Source organism: Sceloporus undulatus, chromosome 2 (genome assembly GCF_019175285.1).
Source record: "Sceloporus undulatus isolate JIND9_A2432 ecotype Alabama chromosome 2, SceUnd_v1.1, whole genome shotgun sequence".
NCBI lineage: Eukaryota > Metazoa > Chordata > Lepidosauria > Squamata > Phrynosomatidae > Sceloporus > Sceloporus undulatus.
Window position 1 is genome coordinate 214,541,289 of NC_056523.1, and position 19,391 is coordinate 214,560,679.

The following is a 19,391-nucleotide window of genomic DNA, read 5'->3' on the forward strand; positions in this document are numbered from 1 at the left end:
TTTGATCAGAGTGCCCGAGACTGCAGTCAAGAAATTAAATCCTAAGCCTGCGACCGCCCTATTAAAGCACTAGGCAAGATCCTAAAGTGCAAAGCCACAACCACTGAACTACTTCAGTTAGGATCATCCAAGCCCTTGTCTTCCCCTATCACCATGTATGATGTGAGAGCTGGACAGTAAAGAAAGCCAGATGAAAGAAAATCAACTCATCTGAGATGTGTCTGGACAAGAGTGCCCGAGCGCTACCACGGTAGCCAAACATGCGGAGGGGGGATCCTAGAGCGGTCCACCCCCAACTCCTTCCTGGACAGGGATGATAAGCTGAGGTGCAAGTTTGGGCCAACATGAGAGGGAAGATTCATTAGAAAAAGCACTGCTGCAGGACCAAAGTGGAAGAAGGACAAAGAGGAGGAAGACCCATGCCAGATGCAGACTCATTAGGGAGGTCACGGACTAACTTACAGTACTTAGCACTAACGGTGAAGGAAAGGAATCTGGAGTGCTCCTCCACAGTTGTCCCGGAGCCCAAGGACCACTTCAGGGCGCTCATGACCAGCAACAACAACGCATATACCATGCCCTCAATAGGTGACAGATGAGACTAGGCCCGCCTGATACAGACAGCCAAAAAAGCTGCTCGAGTCACTTGGAGGTATGGTGTTTCATGACGCATGCCGTCCTAGAGTCTGGAAGCTCACCCAAGCCTGCACTCTAGTGTCCTTAGGACCAGAGCATTGCGGCCTTTGGTTAGCCTTCTCGGCTCTTCAGGATGCATTGTCTTGAACACCATACCTCCAAAGCTGACTTGAAGCAGCTTTATTTTGGCCTGCCGTATACGGCCTATGTCCCCATACAGCCAGCCAAAATAAAGCTGCTTTGGGCCTTGGCGGTATGTGTTAAATGAGCATGTGTCCTAAACTCCGAAGCCGTGCCCAAAGCCACAATCCCCCAGTCCCTAAAGACGGAGCACGCTTTGGCACAGCTTCGGGCACTCTTAGGACCCATGCATCATTTCAACAGCCTAACCCAAGGCACCCGAAGGGGCTATTTTGACAGCTCCTGTATGCGGACCTATTTAACTTTGAACACAGATGACATCCTTGAACCATGTTATCAAATCCACTTAGATACCTCATGTTTACGAGGTATAGAGAGATGCTGACATTACCCCCCCCCCCCAACATTTCACTCACTCAGACACAAGACTAGGAAAGAAACACACCAACATATCCCAAAGTTTAATCTGCGCACCCATTTTATGAACATCTGATCCCAACTCTAAGCCACCTAACGTGCACGGAGCGTTACTGTGGGCCATCCAAAGACCACTTCTCTTGCATATCCTGGCCAGAGTCATAAACCACACGGACACACAACAATAGGTGGTTCTTCTACAGCCTTGCACAGCCGATCACTATTACAAGCCAACCCACGACTTCTGATTCAGGAATGCATTGCTGTTCTCTCCAAGTGTCCATGTGTCGCGTTTTTCACAAAAAAACAGACAAAGATACTTTTAAATCCAGCCATCCATTAACCTGCTGCCCAACTTCCCCTCCTTCAGCCGCTTCTTGCGCCTAAACACGCTTCTGAAGGTCTTCCCAGCCTCCAGATAGGTTTGAGAGTATTGGGGGAAAGGCTGCCGAGGAATGACTCCTGCCTCTGGGCCCTTCACTGCTCGACAGAAGCTGTTCTGTCAGTACACAAGCATACTGGCTCCTTGCCATGCCCCCCCAAGCCAAGAAGGAAATGTTACCAGCTATCACCTGAAGTACAGCTACCGCCATCTCCCCCTCCCCCAGTCCCAGCCTCTCAACCGAACAGTCCTTCCTGTGAAAGAAATAGCCCTTAAATCTCTCCGTGCCTTGCATGGGCGAAACCACTCCTGAAGCCCAGTGAGCCAGGTGGCCCCTAGCATAAACACCAACCACTGCTGCCTAATTACTTTCCAAGTTTCACTTCACAGCACTACAAATATTTACAACTGACTACTTCAGGAACTTCATCAGCTTTTTAACATGGCAAACTCTACACCGTTTCCCAGCGTTGTAAAAAGGCACTGTAGATTCCAACATTTTGTAACATGCCAAGAGCGTAAACTGGAGATGCCTAGCTGTTAAGAGGCTTAAATCCCATTCTTAATCGATGCTCTTTACTCAATAAGCAGCCAATTCCTGGTCTTTTATAACAAAACATACTCTCGATACTAGTATTTACTGTATATGCTTGCTGGCTTAATATTTCACCTTTTCTTTTTGCCAAAATTGTATGTTTTTTCAGGAAACCATATGGAATGGGGTTCATAACAAAACTGCCCAAGTATCGCTGAGCTGAACTGCCGTCGACAAGAACAATCCGTATTGAGAGAGAAAGTATGTGCTAAATACATTGATAAGGCAAACAGAAATACAGTACGCAAACCATTCAGAAGCGACCACAGATGCAAAAAAATACCTCATATAGTTTTCCCTAAACCTGCAGTTTCCAGGTGTTGCACTACAACCCTATCATCTCCCAGATCATGACCAAAGCCTACCATAGAGTCTGAGAAACATCCAGAGTATAGTTCATCCCCCCCAACAAAGATGGTCCTAATAACGGTACTACCAGTTTGTGAATTTTGTTTCCATTCAAACCGCTCTTGCCTTCACTTCTGCTGAAAAACTGGGGATTCCTATCAAATTACAAGGTTTCTTGTATTTAGCATCCCCCCCGAGAATTTCAAGTTACTCTTGTTTTGAAATATATCTTAGTGCTTTAAAGACCAAAATATATTTTCCATATATATGCTATATAGTATATCATCTATAGCGTGCTATAAGGGGTTGTAGGTTCCTAAAGGTACATTCTCCAAACTCTGATGACATGCTATGCTTAAGAACATTTTAGTGGAGATCAGTGCAATAATATTTGCATAGAAAAGTACGTAAGCCAACAGAGGACACTGTGATAGAATTAGATAGTAGGGAAACCTGAGTGTCTTCCCTTTGTCTTATCAAACTTCTCTCTTCTCTGTGATATAAACAATACTCATTGGGATGCTTCCCACTTTCATCCTGCACCAATTCCCTCTAAGCTCTTTCCTAGAATGAGATCAGTTAGTTAGTACCTTTAAGATAACTTTCCTATCTTTCAAATGAACTCCTGAACTAGAGCCTCTCGTTTTAGTTTCTTGGGCCAGTCTCTTTGCTCCTCTGTCTGACTCAGATCCTTAAACTCAGTCCCCTAATAGACAGTCATATACAAAAGTGCTACTCAAAGTAATGGTCAGTTCAGCAGCACAGTCCAGGAGCTCATCTGCCACAGTTTCCAGGAAAGAAAGAAATAATTGTAACCAGTTGTTTTATTTGTAGATGATATCTTGAGAACTGCCTTGGTCCCTGTCTGGAGAAAGCAGGATAAAAATGAAATAAATAAATAAATACTGGCGATCTTACTCTTTCTGCAGCAGAAAGCCCTTGGCGCTTTCTCTACATTACTGTGCCCAGGAGCAGCATACAATGAACCAGTTACAAGATTAAAAAATTTCTACCCCCCCCCCCCCGCCCCCCGAAAGAAATATCACTCAACATAGTAGCAAAGCCAAATCAAAGCTCATAAAAAAGAACGGCCACGCCATACAAACACTTGGAGTAGTTTTCAACCTTCAGGGTAATTGGAAGGGCAGCCTGCACATGTCACTGCGGATGCCAAACCTTCCAGTCACGATAAAAATTCCATGGCAAAGTAATAATTTCTCTATAGTTCCCTCACTTTGTTTTATAAGAATTTTGACCATGGAAGAATATAGCCAATTTTGTGTCTGCTTTTTAATTCCATTCTCTTTTCCAATGATGAGAAGAGAATCCCGAATGGTCCTACTTGAGGCTGCGCATGGTTCTATACATCCAATACAGTGGTACCCGGGATACGAAATACCCACGTTACGAAATTTCCGGGATACGAAAAAATCCCATAGGAAATAACTGTCCGGGTTCGACAGGTTATTCGGGCTTACGAGAAATTGTGTGCTTTTCGGCGCTATTTCACACAAAATCGCGGCCTTTTCCCCATTAGCGGCCTAGGGTTTTCGGCTTGCGAAGGCTTTTCGCGGTTACGAAGCGGCGGCGCGACGAATTAATTTCGTAACCGACTTGGTCCACTGTACTAACTTAAACTGATATTACACCTTCTGATTTGCTGCTGTTATGCGGTCTTCAAGTCATTTCTGACTATATGGCAGCCCTAGCGCAAACTTATCATGGGGTTTTCTTGGCAAGATTATTCAAAGGTTGTTTCATTACCTTCTCCTGAGGCTGAGAGCATGTGACGTCTACCAAGGTCACAAAGAGGGTTCATGCACCGAGCAGGGACCAACATGATCTCCCGAGTCATAGTGCAACATTCAACCACTACACCATGCTGGCCTCTTCTCCTTCTGTTTTAGCCCCCCCCCCCCCCCCTCCCCCCCCCCCCCCCCCCCCCCAATTAATTAACAGAGGTTTTGCTCTACCTGGTTGGGTTTCTTAAGGGAACTACAGAAATATGGTTTCTCCTTCTTAGCATACTGTGCTTGGGATCTCCGGGGCTAAGTAACCATCAAAAACAGATCTGGGATACAGCATCTGCAGGTGCAGGGGTTATAGTATACACATTATACTGTAGTTGGCAACCATAGCAAGAATTTTGCCTCCAGCTAACTATGTTTATACACTCATATGCAGATTAACAGAATCTTTACTCTGCCCCATTAAAATCTTCCCCTTTGCTCTATAGAGGAGGAAATACTTACAAATCCCCTATGCGCAGCGTATCTGTCCTTTGCAGTAGACAATGGTTGAAACAGTCGGCCATGTTCTGCTAAAGTGCCAGTATTTGAGGACTTCTTTCCCAATTAATAAATCCCAATTTTGAAGCAGTTCCCAGGCAGGACTGATCATTTTTACACTCACTTCCTCTTTCAGATTCTTCCAAAGTCCCTTCTAAAGGCTGCCAAATTTTGTAATTTGTGGTGTAATCTAGAGTAAATGATCAACCCCCATTATGGTATGTTCACTTTAGTGAACACTATAGTCTTGATTTGATACTGCTGCTGTTTGCCACACATCTATATACACAAGAATATTTTACTTGTGAGCTGTCTTATCTTTTTTTTCTTGGTTTCCTATTGTCTTGCATCCATTTGGCTGTGTCCGATTTGTGATTGTAATAAATTGTTGTTGTTGGTTTCAAACACCTGGTTCAAACACATGTTCTTGGCACACGGAAGAAATTACTGCTCCCCAGTATCAGATAGCTTGAGATGCACGATATTACTTTTAAGGGGAATTAAATAAATTCCATAGAGAAGAGATGTGTCAAGGTAACGCTACTCACCATGAGCCTACAAGTCCAGAAACTGCTGCTTCTGGACACCAGAGACAATGGAAAAATCAACAGTGGCTAACAGTAGCCCCCAGTCGCCCTGCTTGTTACTTCCCAGAGGTATCTGGCAAACCACCATTGCAAACACGTTCCAGATTAGATGGCCATGCTCTGACCCAGAAATGCCAAACCCTTACACCTACTCAAATTTTTATTCAAATAAGTGATTTATCCAGATTCAAAAGCAAAAGACCTCTCTAAGAACCCTTGAGCATTGTAACTAAGCTTCTTTATAGAAGGGCCATCATAACAATTTTAACCAATGGTTTCCTCAGGATCCAACTTCCAAATCACTTCAAAAAATAAAAACACACACAGACCTGCAGAAGCTATTAACTTCCATGTTGCTTGGTTAGGTGCTTACAACCGCTCTACAACTGCAGTCCTAGAAAGGCAACACCAACAGGGAGTATCTACTTCCTGGTAACCAGCCAAAGATCTTATAGCCATCTTAAATTCTAAGTTGTTATGGCCTGTTGGCTTGCTATGTATCTTTGTTCTGTAGTTCAGATAGTTTCATCACCAACTGTAGAAGAGCACCATGAGACATCCGAAGTCTTCCACATCAACACAGTGAGGCTTAAAAGCCTTGTCATGAAGGCGTGCCTCCACTAAATGGTGCACTGCTGACACATTTTAACTGCCAAGTGTCATGTCTTCGTATTCTGAGCAACTGCATATTTGATTATGAATCATCAATTCTTCTCTTAAACATTAAGAGCCTGTCAGCCAATATATTGCCTTTTCCACTCTCAAAGAAAGTCCACTTCTCCCTGCATTTCCATTAGTAGAACTACTGGGTAATTTACAGTATTTTAAGATAAGGAACACTGGCGGCGGTACAAACAGACCGCCTTTGCGCCGCTCCCCCTCCGCCGTCGCCATTTGCTCCGTGCGGGAGCCGCAGCAGCCAAACCGCGCGGCTGCCCGCCGCGGAGCCAAAAGAAGCCCCCGGCGCCCTTTCGGAGCTTCTTCTTCGCGCGCCCTCTATGACGTCCGAGGCGACACCTGGCGCGGACTCGCGACGTCAATAGGCGCGCCGACACGTCTGGACCCTATGCGTCTAGTACGTAAAGTGGCGCGCCCATGTAGAGGGGCGCCGCTATCTTGTACGTATAGGATACTCTACAGGGTTAGGGGGGTGCAGAAGCACCACCCCCTTCCTAACCCTAGTACATATTCTATATGTATATAGGGCGGTTTGTATCCCCGCCATGAGAGCTTTCAAGTTTTGGAAGGCACTATAAAGGTATGCGGCCACAGTGCACTGCACATGGTTTGGACAAAAAAAAAAAAACCATTTCCCCCTCCCCTAGAAAGAACCAGAATAGTATAAACATGTTTCTGGAACTGTAACCCCTGTAACAGTCAACATAACACATCATGGAACAATGTGTTTTGCACCAACATACCTTTTGATGTGTGCTCTAGCCACATGCATTTTTCTCATCCAGACCCTCCCTTCCACTTGTTGATCCTCTGGTGTCTCTGGCAGTCTCAGGAGGGTTACAGACCACCCGTTTGGGCCGGCTGCACCCGCCCTTTCCCCGGGGTATCGGGGGCCTCAGCGTCCAGACCAGCAGCCTGCTGAGGGCCCCATCTGCTGCTTTCAGGCTGCAGGGAAGTGGCAAAAGGCCCCTTCCCCAGCCTGGAAGGGTATCTTAGGGTTTCAAGCCCCAAGGACACCCCTTTCTCCTTTGTGTTGCGGCACATGCGTGCTGTGAAGGCTCGCCCAGCGACGCAAATCAGGAAGGAGCTCCGAAACGGAGCTCCTTCCTACTCCGCGCAACAGGGCGCTCCGCCCCGCAAAGGGCACACGTCACAACTGCGCTGCCCCTATAGAGGCGGTGCCAGTGTGACGTCACCTCCTGGCAGCCCCCCAGTAGATGGGGCACCGCCATCTTTCTACAGACTCAGTCCCTACTAGGGTTAGGGGGGTGCGGAAGCACCGCACCTTCCTAACCCTAGTACGGACTGACTGTACTAAACGGCCCATTTGTACGACGGCCTCAGTCATTAAAACATTACATCTGTTCTGCTTGCACCGCCTTAATAATGGATAAGGTTCTATCCTCCTCATAAACGGTCGAGCTGGCTTGCAAACTCTGGCTAAGCAGATCTCTTGTTTGGTGGGGGTGAAGGCACCATGGGGAAACAGACCTGGGAAAATGAAAACCGGGGGTGGGGGGTGTGTAGCCAGCCTTTATACCTTGGCCAAGCTTAGAGACCAGAACACACAGCAGAACCCCAAAAGGTGTTATAGTAAGTCACAAAATATCGATTTGTTGTATCCTTAATGAAAAATGTCCCGCATCCAAATAAACAATCCCCTACTCCTATAGGACACTTCAGTATATAACACCAGAGACTAGCCAAAATGCCAATGCTAGGTTTTTGCACATACAGAAGTCACACATGGATTATTATTTTTAATGAACATTTCCTATTTCTTCCTGCGTCCTCTCTTCAAAACACAAACTTTAAGAGATTAGGTTTAAATAAGCCATTCCCCCCCCAATGGCATGCATGAAGATTTCGCTGACTGTGACATTAGGGTTGAGGAGAATCAGCAACTTTGTCATGGATAAGATGATTTTTCTGTCCCGGGGCTTTGTCACTTCACATCTCAGAAGGATGACAGTCAGAAATACAGGAAACTCTCCATTTACACCACTCTTAGAAGTAAGTAACTCTTGACTCACTTACTTTGAACAACCTGAGTGCCTCTAACCTGTTCAGAGAATGGATGAAAGAATACCAGAAAATAGCACATTGCACTGCATGTAGAAACCCACATTTCTAAATACCCACACACTAATAAAAAGCTCCTCCCTGAAGAACTCAGTACATTAGTGAGAGGTTCCCCCAAAACCTGCTCTCGTCTCATGAGGGCTGTTTTATTCTATGTAGGAAATCATCAAAGAATTCGAAAGCTGAGAATCTTTGCAGGACAATATTATGTTGTGCAAAACATTTTTAAAAGAAAATCAGCCATCCTATAACTAGTTTCGTTTCATTGACACTAACAGATAAGGGCATAGGTCACTTTTACAACTAATAGCATGCACTGTGAGGTTACGATGCTGAACTCTGTGACTTCCATACTGACCTGACCACCATTTTCTGAGCGCTCTCCAAAGGCTTGGAAAACTATCTTGCCACCAACCATTTCTACATAAGAGAAGTACTGTACCACGTATCAGTAAAAACAGCAAACGAATCTTGTGGCCATCTTAATGATAACAAATTTATTTTACCTGAGCTCCAAAGACTACATCCACCTCATTAGATGTGTGGACTACCAGCTTTAAGTATACACGGTACATCAAGATTGCGGCACGGATTTCTGCAAAGCATGAAGGAATTTGCCGAAAGTACAGAAATTGGTCACTGCCCATATTATATGCACTTAATTTCCCTGTGATTTTGCTGTATGTAGTGGTACCTCTAATTCTGCATAATCCTCTATGTGTCTGGACGTGCCGCTTAGTTAATGAAAGCTTATGCTATTATAAATGTAGTCATCTTTAAGTGTGCCACAGAACACTTTGTTCCTTTTGATGCAACAAGCTAACAAGACTACTAGAACCAAAGGGATATTCAAGGGATTCATTTAAATATCGCGTACACTAGAGATGTTAACTTTAAGCCACGGACTTTAGCTGCTACATCCATCGCAAAGAGTTGCACAAGCTGCATTGATCAGCAAGGCGTTTCGCAGAATTCTTATTACAGGAAACGCTTCGATTCATAATTTTTAAAAACGCTTCGCCTCTGCTTTAAAACCAACGTACAAAATAAAATCCACGTATTTTGTGCTACAGTCATTAAAGCAGTTTTTATTGGGGAATTCAGACATATTCTCCCCACCAAAAATAGTTCTCAAAAACATGTGGGAATCATTATTAATCTGTGAGTTGCCCTTAGTTGGCACCTTTCTGGGACTTTACTTTCTATGACTTTATTTTTTATAAATCTGAAAAGCTAGTTAAAATGGACTAGGGACAACATATGGTCTGTCGTGAAAGGGAAGAACTTGGACCTTTTATCGACAGCCTTCACCCAAGGTGACACTCAAGACTATGAAATGCACTGTTGGGGAATGCCTTTTATAGGAACAACTAAAACAGCATACAAGTGTTCAGGCTTTCAAGCCTACATCTGTTATTACAATATATATAGATCACACTAGCACTGCGGAGAGTACCAAATCAGCCTTCTATCAGCGTTGTTGGTATGTTTTCTGAATAACCTTGAATGCCATCTCTACATAGATTGCACCCTTCTGACAGCGTTTGATGCGCCTGACACCAATGGCGAATGCAGATCCACATCATAACATCAGTTTCATGTACTTTGCTTACAGCTGACCAGGAAAGCTTTTTGATATGGAAAAGCAAATCTGATGGGACAAACTTGGGTCAGAGTCATCTGAGTAGCCTCAACCATCTTAAGAACCTTTATGTTAACCAAACATTGTCAATGAACTTTCTGCGTAAGGCGACAAGGTCACTGGGATGCATCAATTTTCACCAGACAGACAAGCCTAGATTTTTATGCATTCAGCCAACTACTGTCCAAACAGACAAATGGAGGATGAATACCACAAATCTCACTTAACAAAGCCCTGAAAAAGAAGCTCCTTTTAACAACGTTTCAATGTCTGCCCCCGATTCCCTTTTTTTTTCCTTGCCTTCTGTCTAACTCAGTAGTCACAACCTTTTCGTGTCCCACACCCTAAAAATGTTTGTTAATGTCACCCCCTACAAAAGTAGTATCCACTTGAAATGAAGAAATCTAATTTCTAATTTTTGGACCACAAAATGAACCAACCCATACAGTGGGTGAACGCATTGAACTTTAAATATAAGCTTTTACTCAGTGCCACAAATGCCAAATAAATTGGAAATTAGATTTTAAATTTCAAAAAGTGTGATGGCCATAACTCATCGCTAAGGACACAGCCACTCTTTGTGCACCCCTGAAACTCCATTTCACATCTTGTGGGGGTATGGCACCCAGATTGGAAGCCCTTAGCTAGGTAGAAGAGCTTTTAGTAGTAGTATCATTGGGAGGATGGTGGAGGAAGAACATACTGTAGAAGCAGACACATTTGGTGTCAGGGTGTAGCAGCACGTTTAAGCAAACATTGCCATATAAACTTGAGCAAGGAAAGAATGGAATTCTGTTCTAGCTGATCCTACTGTACCATACATACTTACAAACAGGCCAATATACACAGCTGCTTCCTCCATAATCCCTTACTAAGCAGCATGAAAAGCAAAAGAAAGAGAGGGGAGAGAAAGCAGTAAACTTGGCTGACCAGCTATGCCAACCCTATTTTAAAGCGTAATATACGTTTGGGCACCGAAAAGCAATCATGAGTAAAGCGGAGGATGGCGAAAGGAAAAAAAATTCTTAGATGCATTTTGGAAGAAGCCTTCAGGTGATCTCTGGGACGTGAAAATGTTTTTCTTTACTTTGCAGGCCTTCGACCTGCGTGTTTCATTTCAGTGAACCAGTTTACTGTATATACTCCTGTATTAGTCTGAAACTTTATCAAAAAATTGCCCAAAAAACCTGAGTCGGCTTATCCACCAGTCAATGCAAGTACTGTACTTTATAGAACCCTCCTTCTCTGAATAGAGTGTAAAAGGGAGAGCTTAGTCCATCTGAGCGCATGGAAAAGAAGCATGGATCCCCTCTACTCTTCTCATCATCCAGCCTTTAAGATGAGCCCAAACAGTTTGCCTGCCCAATTTTGCTAGTTCATTGGCATCATTTCCCTCTTGCATCATCCTTTACATCCTTTGTGCATGTCCCCTAAGTTTTACCCTTGACTATCCCGGGTCATATCAAATCCATAATTTGTCCCTCGACTATCATGGGTTGATTTAGTCGACCTATATACAGTAGTTTTGGTAGAAGGTTTGCTGAAACCTGTGAACTGCCCCCTTTTCTGTGGTACAGAACCTTCCCTTTCTTTCCCTTTCATTTCTTCCTCTGATACCAAACTTTCTTTGAGGAGTAATACCTGGGAACACACCTACTTTGTTGACTGACATTACCTGTACAGGTTAGACATGGGCTTTTTCTGGAGAATGAAAGCTTGCGCTAGGCACCTTCTGTCTCAATAGGCCTCAGCTCAAGCTGAGAGAAAAGCAAACAGACTGGGGAACATTAAGACAAGGATCATACTTGCCAGTTTTAAAAAAACAACCAAGGAAAAGGAAGGGGGGAAAAGACAGTATTTTGGTCCTCAGAAGAAGCGCGTAATGAAATTTCTGAACTGGTGAGAGAAAGCTGTCAAGGCCCTATACAGACAGGCCAAAATAAAGCTGCTTCAGATCACTTGGAGGTATGTTATTTCAATGATGCGTGCGTGCATCCTAAGAGTTGGAAGCGCACCAAAGCTGCACCCCAGTCCTTAGGACTGGAGCTGGCTTTGGTGTGCTTCTGGACTTTAGGATACATGTATCATTTAAACAGCATACCTCCAAGCGACCCAAAGCAGCTTTATTTTGGCTGTCTGTATCAGCCCCCGTGGTTTGTTTTTCAATGAAAAGCACACTTCCACATTTCAACAGCCACCAGCCAAGCCTCTCAAATGCACAATTATGACTATCAGACATGGTGGGCATGAGGTGGGAAGATGACCTTATAACACTAGTCACTTCCATCTAACAGGCCACAAGCGTGTTGCCAACAAGCCTCGAACATATATATCCCCCGACTGGTTTACCGAAATCCCCAGAATCCCTAATATTTACCAGAATTCAGTCAAAATCCCAGATTCTGAGGATTCCCCCAGAAAGTGGCAACGCTGGTGCCAAGAGAGAAAGTATGCCCCCAAGCCATTCTACGTCTACATTATAGCGCAGAGAACAGATCCATTTTCCAAGCAACAAACAATCCCCCACAGAAGCATAGAGGTAATGTGTAAGAACACTACCATACTACGCTATACAGGATTGCTCTACAATGCAATATTCCCACAATCCAGTGTCAACTCAAGAAGTCGTCCAAAAGGCTAACATTACCCAGTGACAAAATTTAAAAATGGGTTAAATATTCAGGAGAGCTGTCAATCTAAATCCTGAAACAGAATCTAACAATGTCTATGAGCCTTTTCTCTGCCAGTCACTGCAAACAAAGGTGCTTTACACATGGGTTTTTTCCCCCATAATTGATCTTAGGGAAAGAGATACAACTGATTCTTGCCATTGTGTGCTCAAGAACCTTTTCTGCTACCTTGTTTTAATGTGGAAGCCACAGTAGCCTCCAAGCATGTGTACATGCCACAGTGCCTCTTTTGGCATGTGTTTTAGTTTGCGGCATTGTTTCTCGAGACCCAAAGAACATGCCGTAACTGTCATTTTACAGACAGACAGAAAGTGTGGTGTTGTGGTTTGAGTCTAGTGTTGAGTCTGGAGAGGAAGGTTCAATTCCGCTCCAGCCATGGACATCCACTGAGTGATCTTGGGCAATCACCCACTCTCAGCCCCAGAAAACCCGTGACGGGTTCACCTTAGGTAGCATGCGTCAGAGAAACACTTGAAGGCACACAACAAACAACAACCTAGTGATACATCGAGAAGGCTTTGCCTGCTGAGCCCTGTGACACACAGCGTCCCCAAGCCATACCGTCACGATCCATGTCAAAGGAACAACCCTTAACATTATCATCCTCTCCTCTCTATTTGTTGTGTGTGCCTTCAAGTCGTTTCCGTCTTATGGCAACCCTAAGGCAGATCCCTGGCATACTGACTTTCCAGACTAAGAGGCCTATGCCTTTGAATTCTTCTCCTTGGGGGAACGAATACCTGGGAACCTTCAAGTCCATTTCCTACTAGGCGAATTATCATAGAGTTTCTTGTCAAGATTTGTTCGGAGAATGTTTGCCATTTATTCATTTATGGTATTTATACCCCGTCCTTCAGCCCTAAAGGCTATCAGAGCGGCTTACAATTGTCATGTTTAATGAGGCGGTTCATTGCTTTCCCCTGAGGCTGAGGATGAGGCTTGCCCATGTTTCCCAGTGGTTTCACGCCAAGCTGGTATCCACCTCTGGTTTCTCCTCTCTCTACTCATGACCATACACTGGAAAGGAAAGAGAGGTTGTTTTTCTATTCTGGGCTGGTAAACTGTGGCATTCAAATACTGAACACTCAAGTCTCTGGCTCTTGCTGTCCTGGGCTACTGGGAGTTGTAGCCCAATGACATCCAGAGGGCCACAGCAGTGAACCGTCATCGCTTTAATCCGCGTGATTAAGCCTGCCATTGCCAGCAACACAAAGCACACACAGATTAAAACACAGGCGTCATGCTTAACTCCATGCTGGTAATGTTTGACCTGTTCAGTTCCTGTGATGTTAAACAATTGAAGGGGGGCAGTACGGTATAGTGGTTTTGAGCGTTGGGTTACAACTCTGGAGAGCAGGGTTCGATTCTCCGCTCGCCACGAACCCATTGGGTGACCTTGGGCAATGAGTCACACTCTCTCAGCCTCCCAGGAGAATGGTGCACCACACTGCAGAAACATCCGGTTTGATGCCGGTTTAACTGCCCTGGCTCGATGCTGTGGGAATCTGGGAATTGTAGTTTGTTATGGCAGGTGCCACAACAAACTACATTCCCAGATTCCCACAGCATCGAGCCAGGGCAGTTAAAGCGGCGTCAACCGGATTGTCCCCGCAGTCTAGACATCGGTTTAAGTGCTGCAGCCCGTCGCAGGGGATCCTGGGATTTGTAGTTTCCCTGTACCTCCCCAAGCCCTCCTCCCTCTCCGCTGAGCCCACCTTCGGCGAGGACCCTCTTGATCCTGGCTTCATCTCCCCCATCTCCACCACTTGCCCCCAGAAGTCGTTCTGGTCCCGGCTGGCGCGCCCAAGGAGCCCGGCCCCGCCAGGAACTCCAGCGCCGACTGCAGCAGCGACATGGCCGCTAAGCTCAGCACCAGCCGGGCCCTTCTCGCTCCGATAAGCGCGGCCCTCCGCGGACACCGTACTCCCCGGCTCCGCTGCTTCTTCTTCTCTTCCTCCTCCTCCTCCCCCTTCGGCCCGCTCCGAACCATTTCCGCCACGTTGTTCGTCAGAAGAGAAGGCGCCCCGGCGCCCCGCCCACTTCCGCCTAGAAGCTCCGCCCCACCCCTCGCAAGTCTCTTCTCTGTTGGCGTGTCCGTCACCCCATAGTCCCACCCACTTCCGCCCTGAAGCCACGCCCACACCTATCGCATGTTTCTTTCTGCCAGCGCTGTCCGTCACGAGGAGCCCCACCCAGAACCCTCGCACGTCTCCTCTTCTCACCCAGGCGCCCGTCTACTGCCGTTCTGTATCCCCGCCCACACCCCTCGCATGTCTCCTCCCTCTCTTCGCCAGCAATGTCCGTCACCCAGGCGCCCCGCCTACTTCCGCCCTGAAGCTTCGCCCACACCTCTCCCAGGTCTCTTCTGTCAGCGCTGTCTCACCCAGGAGCTCCGCCCACAACCCTCGAGGTCTCCTCCTTTTCTCTGTAGCATTTTCCGTCACCCAGAAGCCCCGCCCATTTCCGCCATGTAGCTCCGCCCACAAGCTCCGCCCACAACCCTTGCATGCCTCCATTGTCAGCGTTGTCAGTCACCTAAGCTCCCGCCCACTCCCGCCTTGAAGCCCCACCCAGAACCCTCGCATGTTTCCTCCTCCTTCTCACGCAGGCGTCCCGCCACTTCCAACTCGACGCTCGCCCCTACACCTTGCATCTCTCCTCCGTCAGCGTTGTCCCTCACCCAGTAACCCCGCCTACTTCCGCCCTGAGCTCCGCCTACACCACTAGCAATATTTTAGCGCTGTCCGTCACCCAAGCGCTCCGCCCACTTCCGCCCTGATGTTCCACCCACATCCTCGCATGCCTCGTCCTCCTCTCCGTCAGTATGTCAGCCACCCGGACGCCACCCCACTTCCACCTGAAGCCCCGCCCACACCTTTCAGACGTCTCCCCCTTCTAGACTAACGTCAGAAGAGAAAGCCCTGGCGCCACGCCCACTTCCACCCAGAAGCCCCGCCCACAACTCTTCAGATTGTGCTCCTCCCCCTCACGGTCTCTAAACAAACTGATCCAGAAACAATAGAAGTCGCTCGTTAACTTTCGCTTAGGGGTTTGAGGTTAGACTAGGGCTCAGAAATAATCCAGTTTGACACCCCTCAAAACTGGCCTGGCCTGCTATGGAATTCTGGAACTGTATATGTGAGTCATCCTGACAGCCTTCTCTGTCAGGGGCCACAGCAAACTTTGTTTGTTTGTTTTATTTATATGCCGCCTTTCCCTCCAGGAACCCAAGGCGGCTCACAGGTAAAACAATAGTTCCCAGAATTCCATACCAGGTCAGTTAAAATGGTCCAAACTGGGTTATTTCTGCGGTGCAGATTCAGCCTTATTAGCCTCCAAGTGTTGCTATTATTATTATATTTATTTGTATCCCTCTCTTTCCCACAACGAAGAGAGGCGCCTTCAAAAGGAATGAAATTGTTACAATGTTAAGAGAGATAACTACTGTATTTAAAACAACAAAATACGTTTTAAAAAAGATAAAACTGTAACAAAACACTTTAAAAATTAAAACAGCATCCCAAGCCAGCCATTTACAAGATCCCTTGAGAAAAAATCAAAAACACTTTTTAAATAATATAATAAAAATGTATTTATAGCCCACCTTTTCACAAGGAATCAAGGCGGGTTACAGGAGCATCTAAAACCATACCATACATTACGAATGGTATCCAATGCTATTTATGTCCTCCACTCTCAGGCGACTAGACACAAAGGAGAACCAAATAAAAGCCCAAAACCCTCATACAAAATCTAAACCCAGGCTTCAGAATGGAGGACATTTGACGGGGGCTGAAATGGAGGACCAGAAGTGCCTCTTCTTCACCCTCTTAAGCCACGCCCTCCAGCCCTGAGTCCCCGCCCCAATTTCCCAACCACGCCCATCTGTTTGAATAGCCCCTCCCCTCCTGTTTTTCTGGCATTGGAAGAGGTTGCTTCACGCCCAGCCAGAGAAAAGCACCATCCACCACAGTTCAAAAAGGGCATTGAGAAGCTGGAGTGTGTCCAAGGAGGGCGAAGGGCCTGGAAGCCATGCCCTATGGAGCTGGGGTGTTTAGCCTGGGAGGGAAGGTTAGGGGTGATATGATAGCCTTGTTTAAATATTTGAGGGATGCATATTGAGGAGGGAGCAAGCTTGTTTTCTGCTGCTCCAGAGATTGGACATGGAGAGCATGGATGCAAGCTGTAGGAAGAGATTCCACCTCAACATTAGCAGGAACTTTCTGATAGTAAGGGCTGTTCGAAAGTGGAACACCCTCCTTCCTCCTTCCTTGGAGGTCTTTAAGCAGAGGCTGGATGGCCATCTGTCGGTGATGCTTTGATTGTGATTTCCTGCATGGCGGGGGTTGGACTGGATGGCCCTTGAGGTCTCTTCCAACTCTACAATTCCATTTAAAGGTACAGCCTTTTAGTCTGTAGATCAGTACATAGAGAGATCTTGTAGCACCTTTGATACTAACTGAAAGAAAGAAGCTGGCAGCATGAGCTTCCATAGACTAAAGTCTACTTCCTCAGATTACATGTCCTCAGGTACTGTCTGGCCAGCCAAGATGAGCTCTCGGAGGATGAGGAGGGATGATGAGCCTCCTCCCGAGGCAAGGGCTGATTGAGGCTAGCGCCAGGTGTTAGTTTTGCCTCTGCCAGGCCCCAGTTGCTTCCCCAGCCCCAGAGCAGGAGGTCCAACCAGTCCTAGTGCTGAGGAAAGGCCTTCTATGGTGCCACAGCCTAGTGGTGATTCAGGAGACGAGGCAGCCTGCAAGTACTTCTTATCAGGAGAGAAGGGCCGAGAGTGCTTGCGGCGCGATCCAGAGGATTGCAGAAAGACAGTTAGCAAACCAGCCTCAGGTGGCTCGAGGGAGAGCTTCCCTGATTTAAGTGGAAGAGAGGCTTGAGTTTGTTGCTAGAGTTTATTGCATGAGCCCTTGGTGTGATTGCTGTCGCTCTAGCTCCAGACATCTTGTTACCTTGCTACCTTGACCTCGGACCGGACCTTTGTTATCTCTTGGCTATTGTGACCTCGGACGTTTTGACCACGCTGCTTTCTGGCTTCCTGACTTCGGCTCGTCTTTTGGCACACTTGACTTTCTGCAACCCCGACACCGGCTTGTTTCCTCGGCTTGCTCTTTGGACTGCTTCTCCACAAGTTTGTTTTGCCTACACGTGTTGGCTGCAGGCTTGGTTATCAGCATAGTCAGAGATTGCTGGCAGCAATCCCGGACAGGTACTCCCTCCATACGCATCTCAGGAAGTAGACTGAGGTCTATAAACGCTCATGTTGCCCTTCTTTATTTCAGATAATCTCAAAGGTGCTACAAGTATTCTCTCTATGATTCTATGAAAAGCACCTGCATGGCTGCTGGAAAAGTGTTGTTGTCCTGTGATGCAGATGCTTTCCTCCTTGCTCATTTGTTGTTGTTGTTGTTGTTAACCACCATTGAGTGGATTTCAACCCATGTTGACCCTGCGGATGAGATTTCTCCAAGACCCCCTTCTTCCACTGCAATGCTTAGTTCCTGCAAACCCTATTCATGACTTTGCTAATAGAGTCCATCCCTCTACCATGCAGCCTTCCTCTCTTTCTATTTCCCTCCACCTTTCCTAGCATTATTGATTTTTCCAATGATTCATGTCTTCTCATGATGTGTCTGAAGTACAACAGCCTCAGTCTTGTCATCTTGGCTTCCAAGGAGGTTTCCAGCTTGAACTGCTCTAGGACCCATTTGTTTGTCCTTTTGGCTGTCCACGGGATCCTCATTACTCTTCCCCAGCATCACATTTCAAATGAAGGGATTTTCTTCCTATCTCAACTATCCAGCTTTCACATCCATACATAGTAATAGGGAATACAGTGGCTTGTATGATTTTAACTTCTGTGCTGAGTTGTATATCTTTGCATTTTAGGATCTTTTCTAGTTCTTGCATTGCCACCCTCCCCATTCTTAATCTTCTGATTTCCTGGTTGCAGTCCCCATTTCTATCAATGTTTGATCCCAGGCATGAGAAGCCTTTTACTAATTCTATTTCCTCACTAGTCTAGTTCAAATTTGTGTAGGTTCTCCATGGTCATTATTTTTGTTTTCTTTATGTTCAACGGTAAGCCTGCCTTTGCTTTTTCTTCCATTGGCTTCTGCCCAAGAAGCCTTGCTAGATTTAAGGACTGCATTAGACACAACATCTGTCCTAGCTCCAGCAGCAACCAGCTCCCATAGGGACCCTCAGGAGCAGAATGAAAATGTACAGCTGCTTCCTTTCTTATCTAGTCGTCTAAGCTCCCCAATCTTATGGGTATCATGGGGTGTGTCTACACTGCAGAAATAAAGCAGTGTGTTGTTATTGTGTGGCTTCTAGTTATTTCTGACCTATGGTGACCCTAAGGTTAACCTGTCATGGGGTTTTCTTGGCAACATTGGTTCAGAGGAGTCCGTGTGTGTGTGTGTGTGTGTGTGTGTGTGTGTGTATATATATATGAAACCCCACTGCATAAGTTTGTGAACTCATCTGGAGACTGGGGTGTTTCACCCTTTTTTCTGTTTAAGTTTTTCCTAGCAAGACTTGCTTTACTATCCCAAGCTGTTTTTCTGCCCATGAAAATGTGTGATAGGTGCCTTGAGGATTTTTCTCAGTTGAAACACGCACAGAGAAGATTTTCCTTCCAAGCCATGAATGTAATAAACATACAGTAGGCTCTTGGTATGTGCTGGGGTTTGGTTGCAGGACACACACATGTGGATACCAAAGGCTATAGATGCTCAAGTCCCATTAAATACTACGGCACAGGACAATGGTGTCCCTTATATAAAATGGCAATATCAAGGTTTGCTATTTGGAAATTTTATACACACACACAAATTTTCAAGCTGTGGATGCTTGAATAAAGATAAAGAACCCATGGATACAATGGCTAA

At 46.0% G+C, this 19,391-nt stretch overlaps 1 protein-coding gene across 1 annotated transcript in view; it reads left to right on the top strand.

Annotated features, from left to right (window-relative positions):
* Window positions 1–6,018, top strand: part of LOC121920556 (S-adenosylmethionine synthase-like) — a 12,580-nt gene extending 6,562 nt beyond the window's left edge. Inside the window, exon 4 of the mRNA XM_042447682.1 lies at window positions 5,909–6,018. Within this exon, the coding sequence (XP_042303616.1) occupies window positions 5,909–6,018 (110 nt within the window). The remainder of the gene's footprint in view (window positions 1–5,908) is intronic.
* Window positions 6,019–19,391: the final 13,373 nt, after the last annotated feature.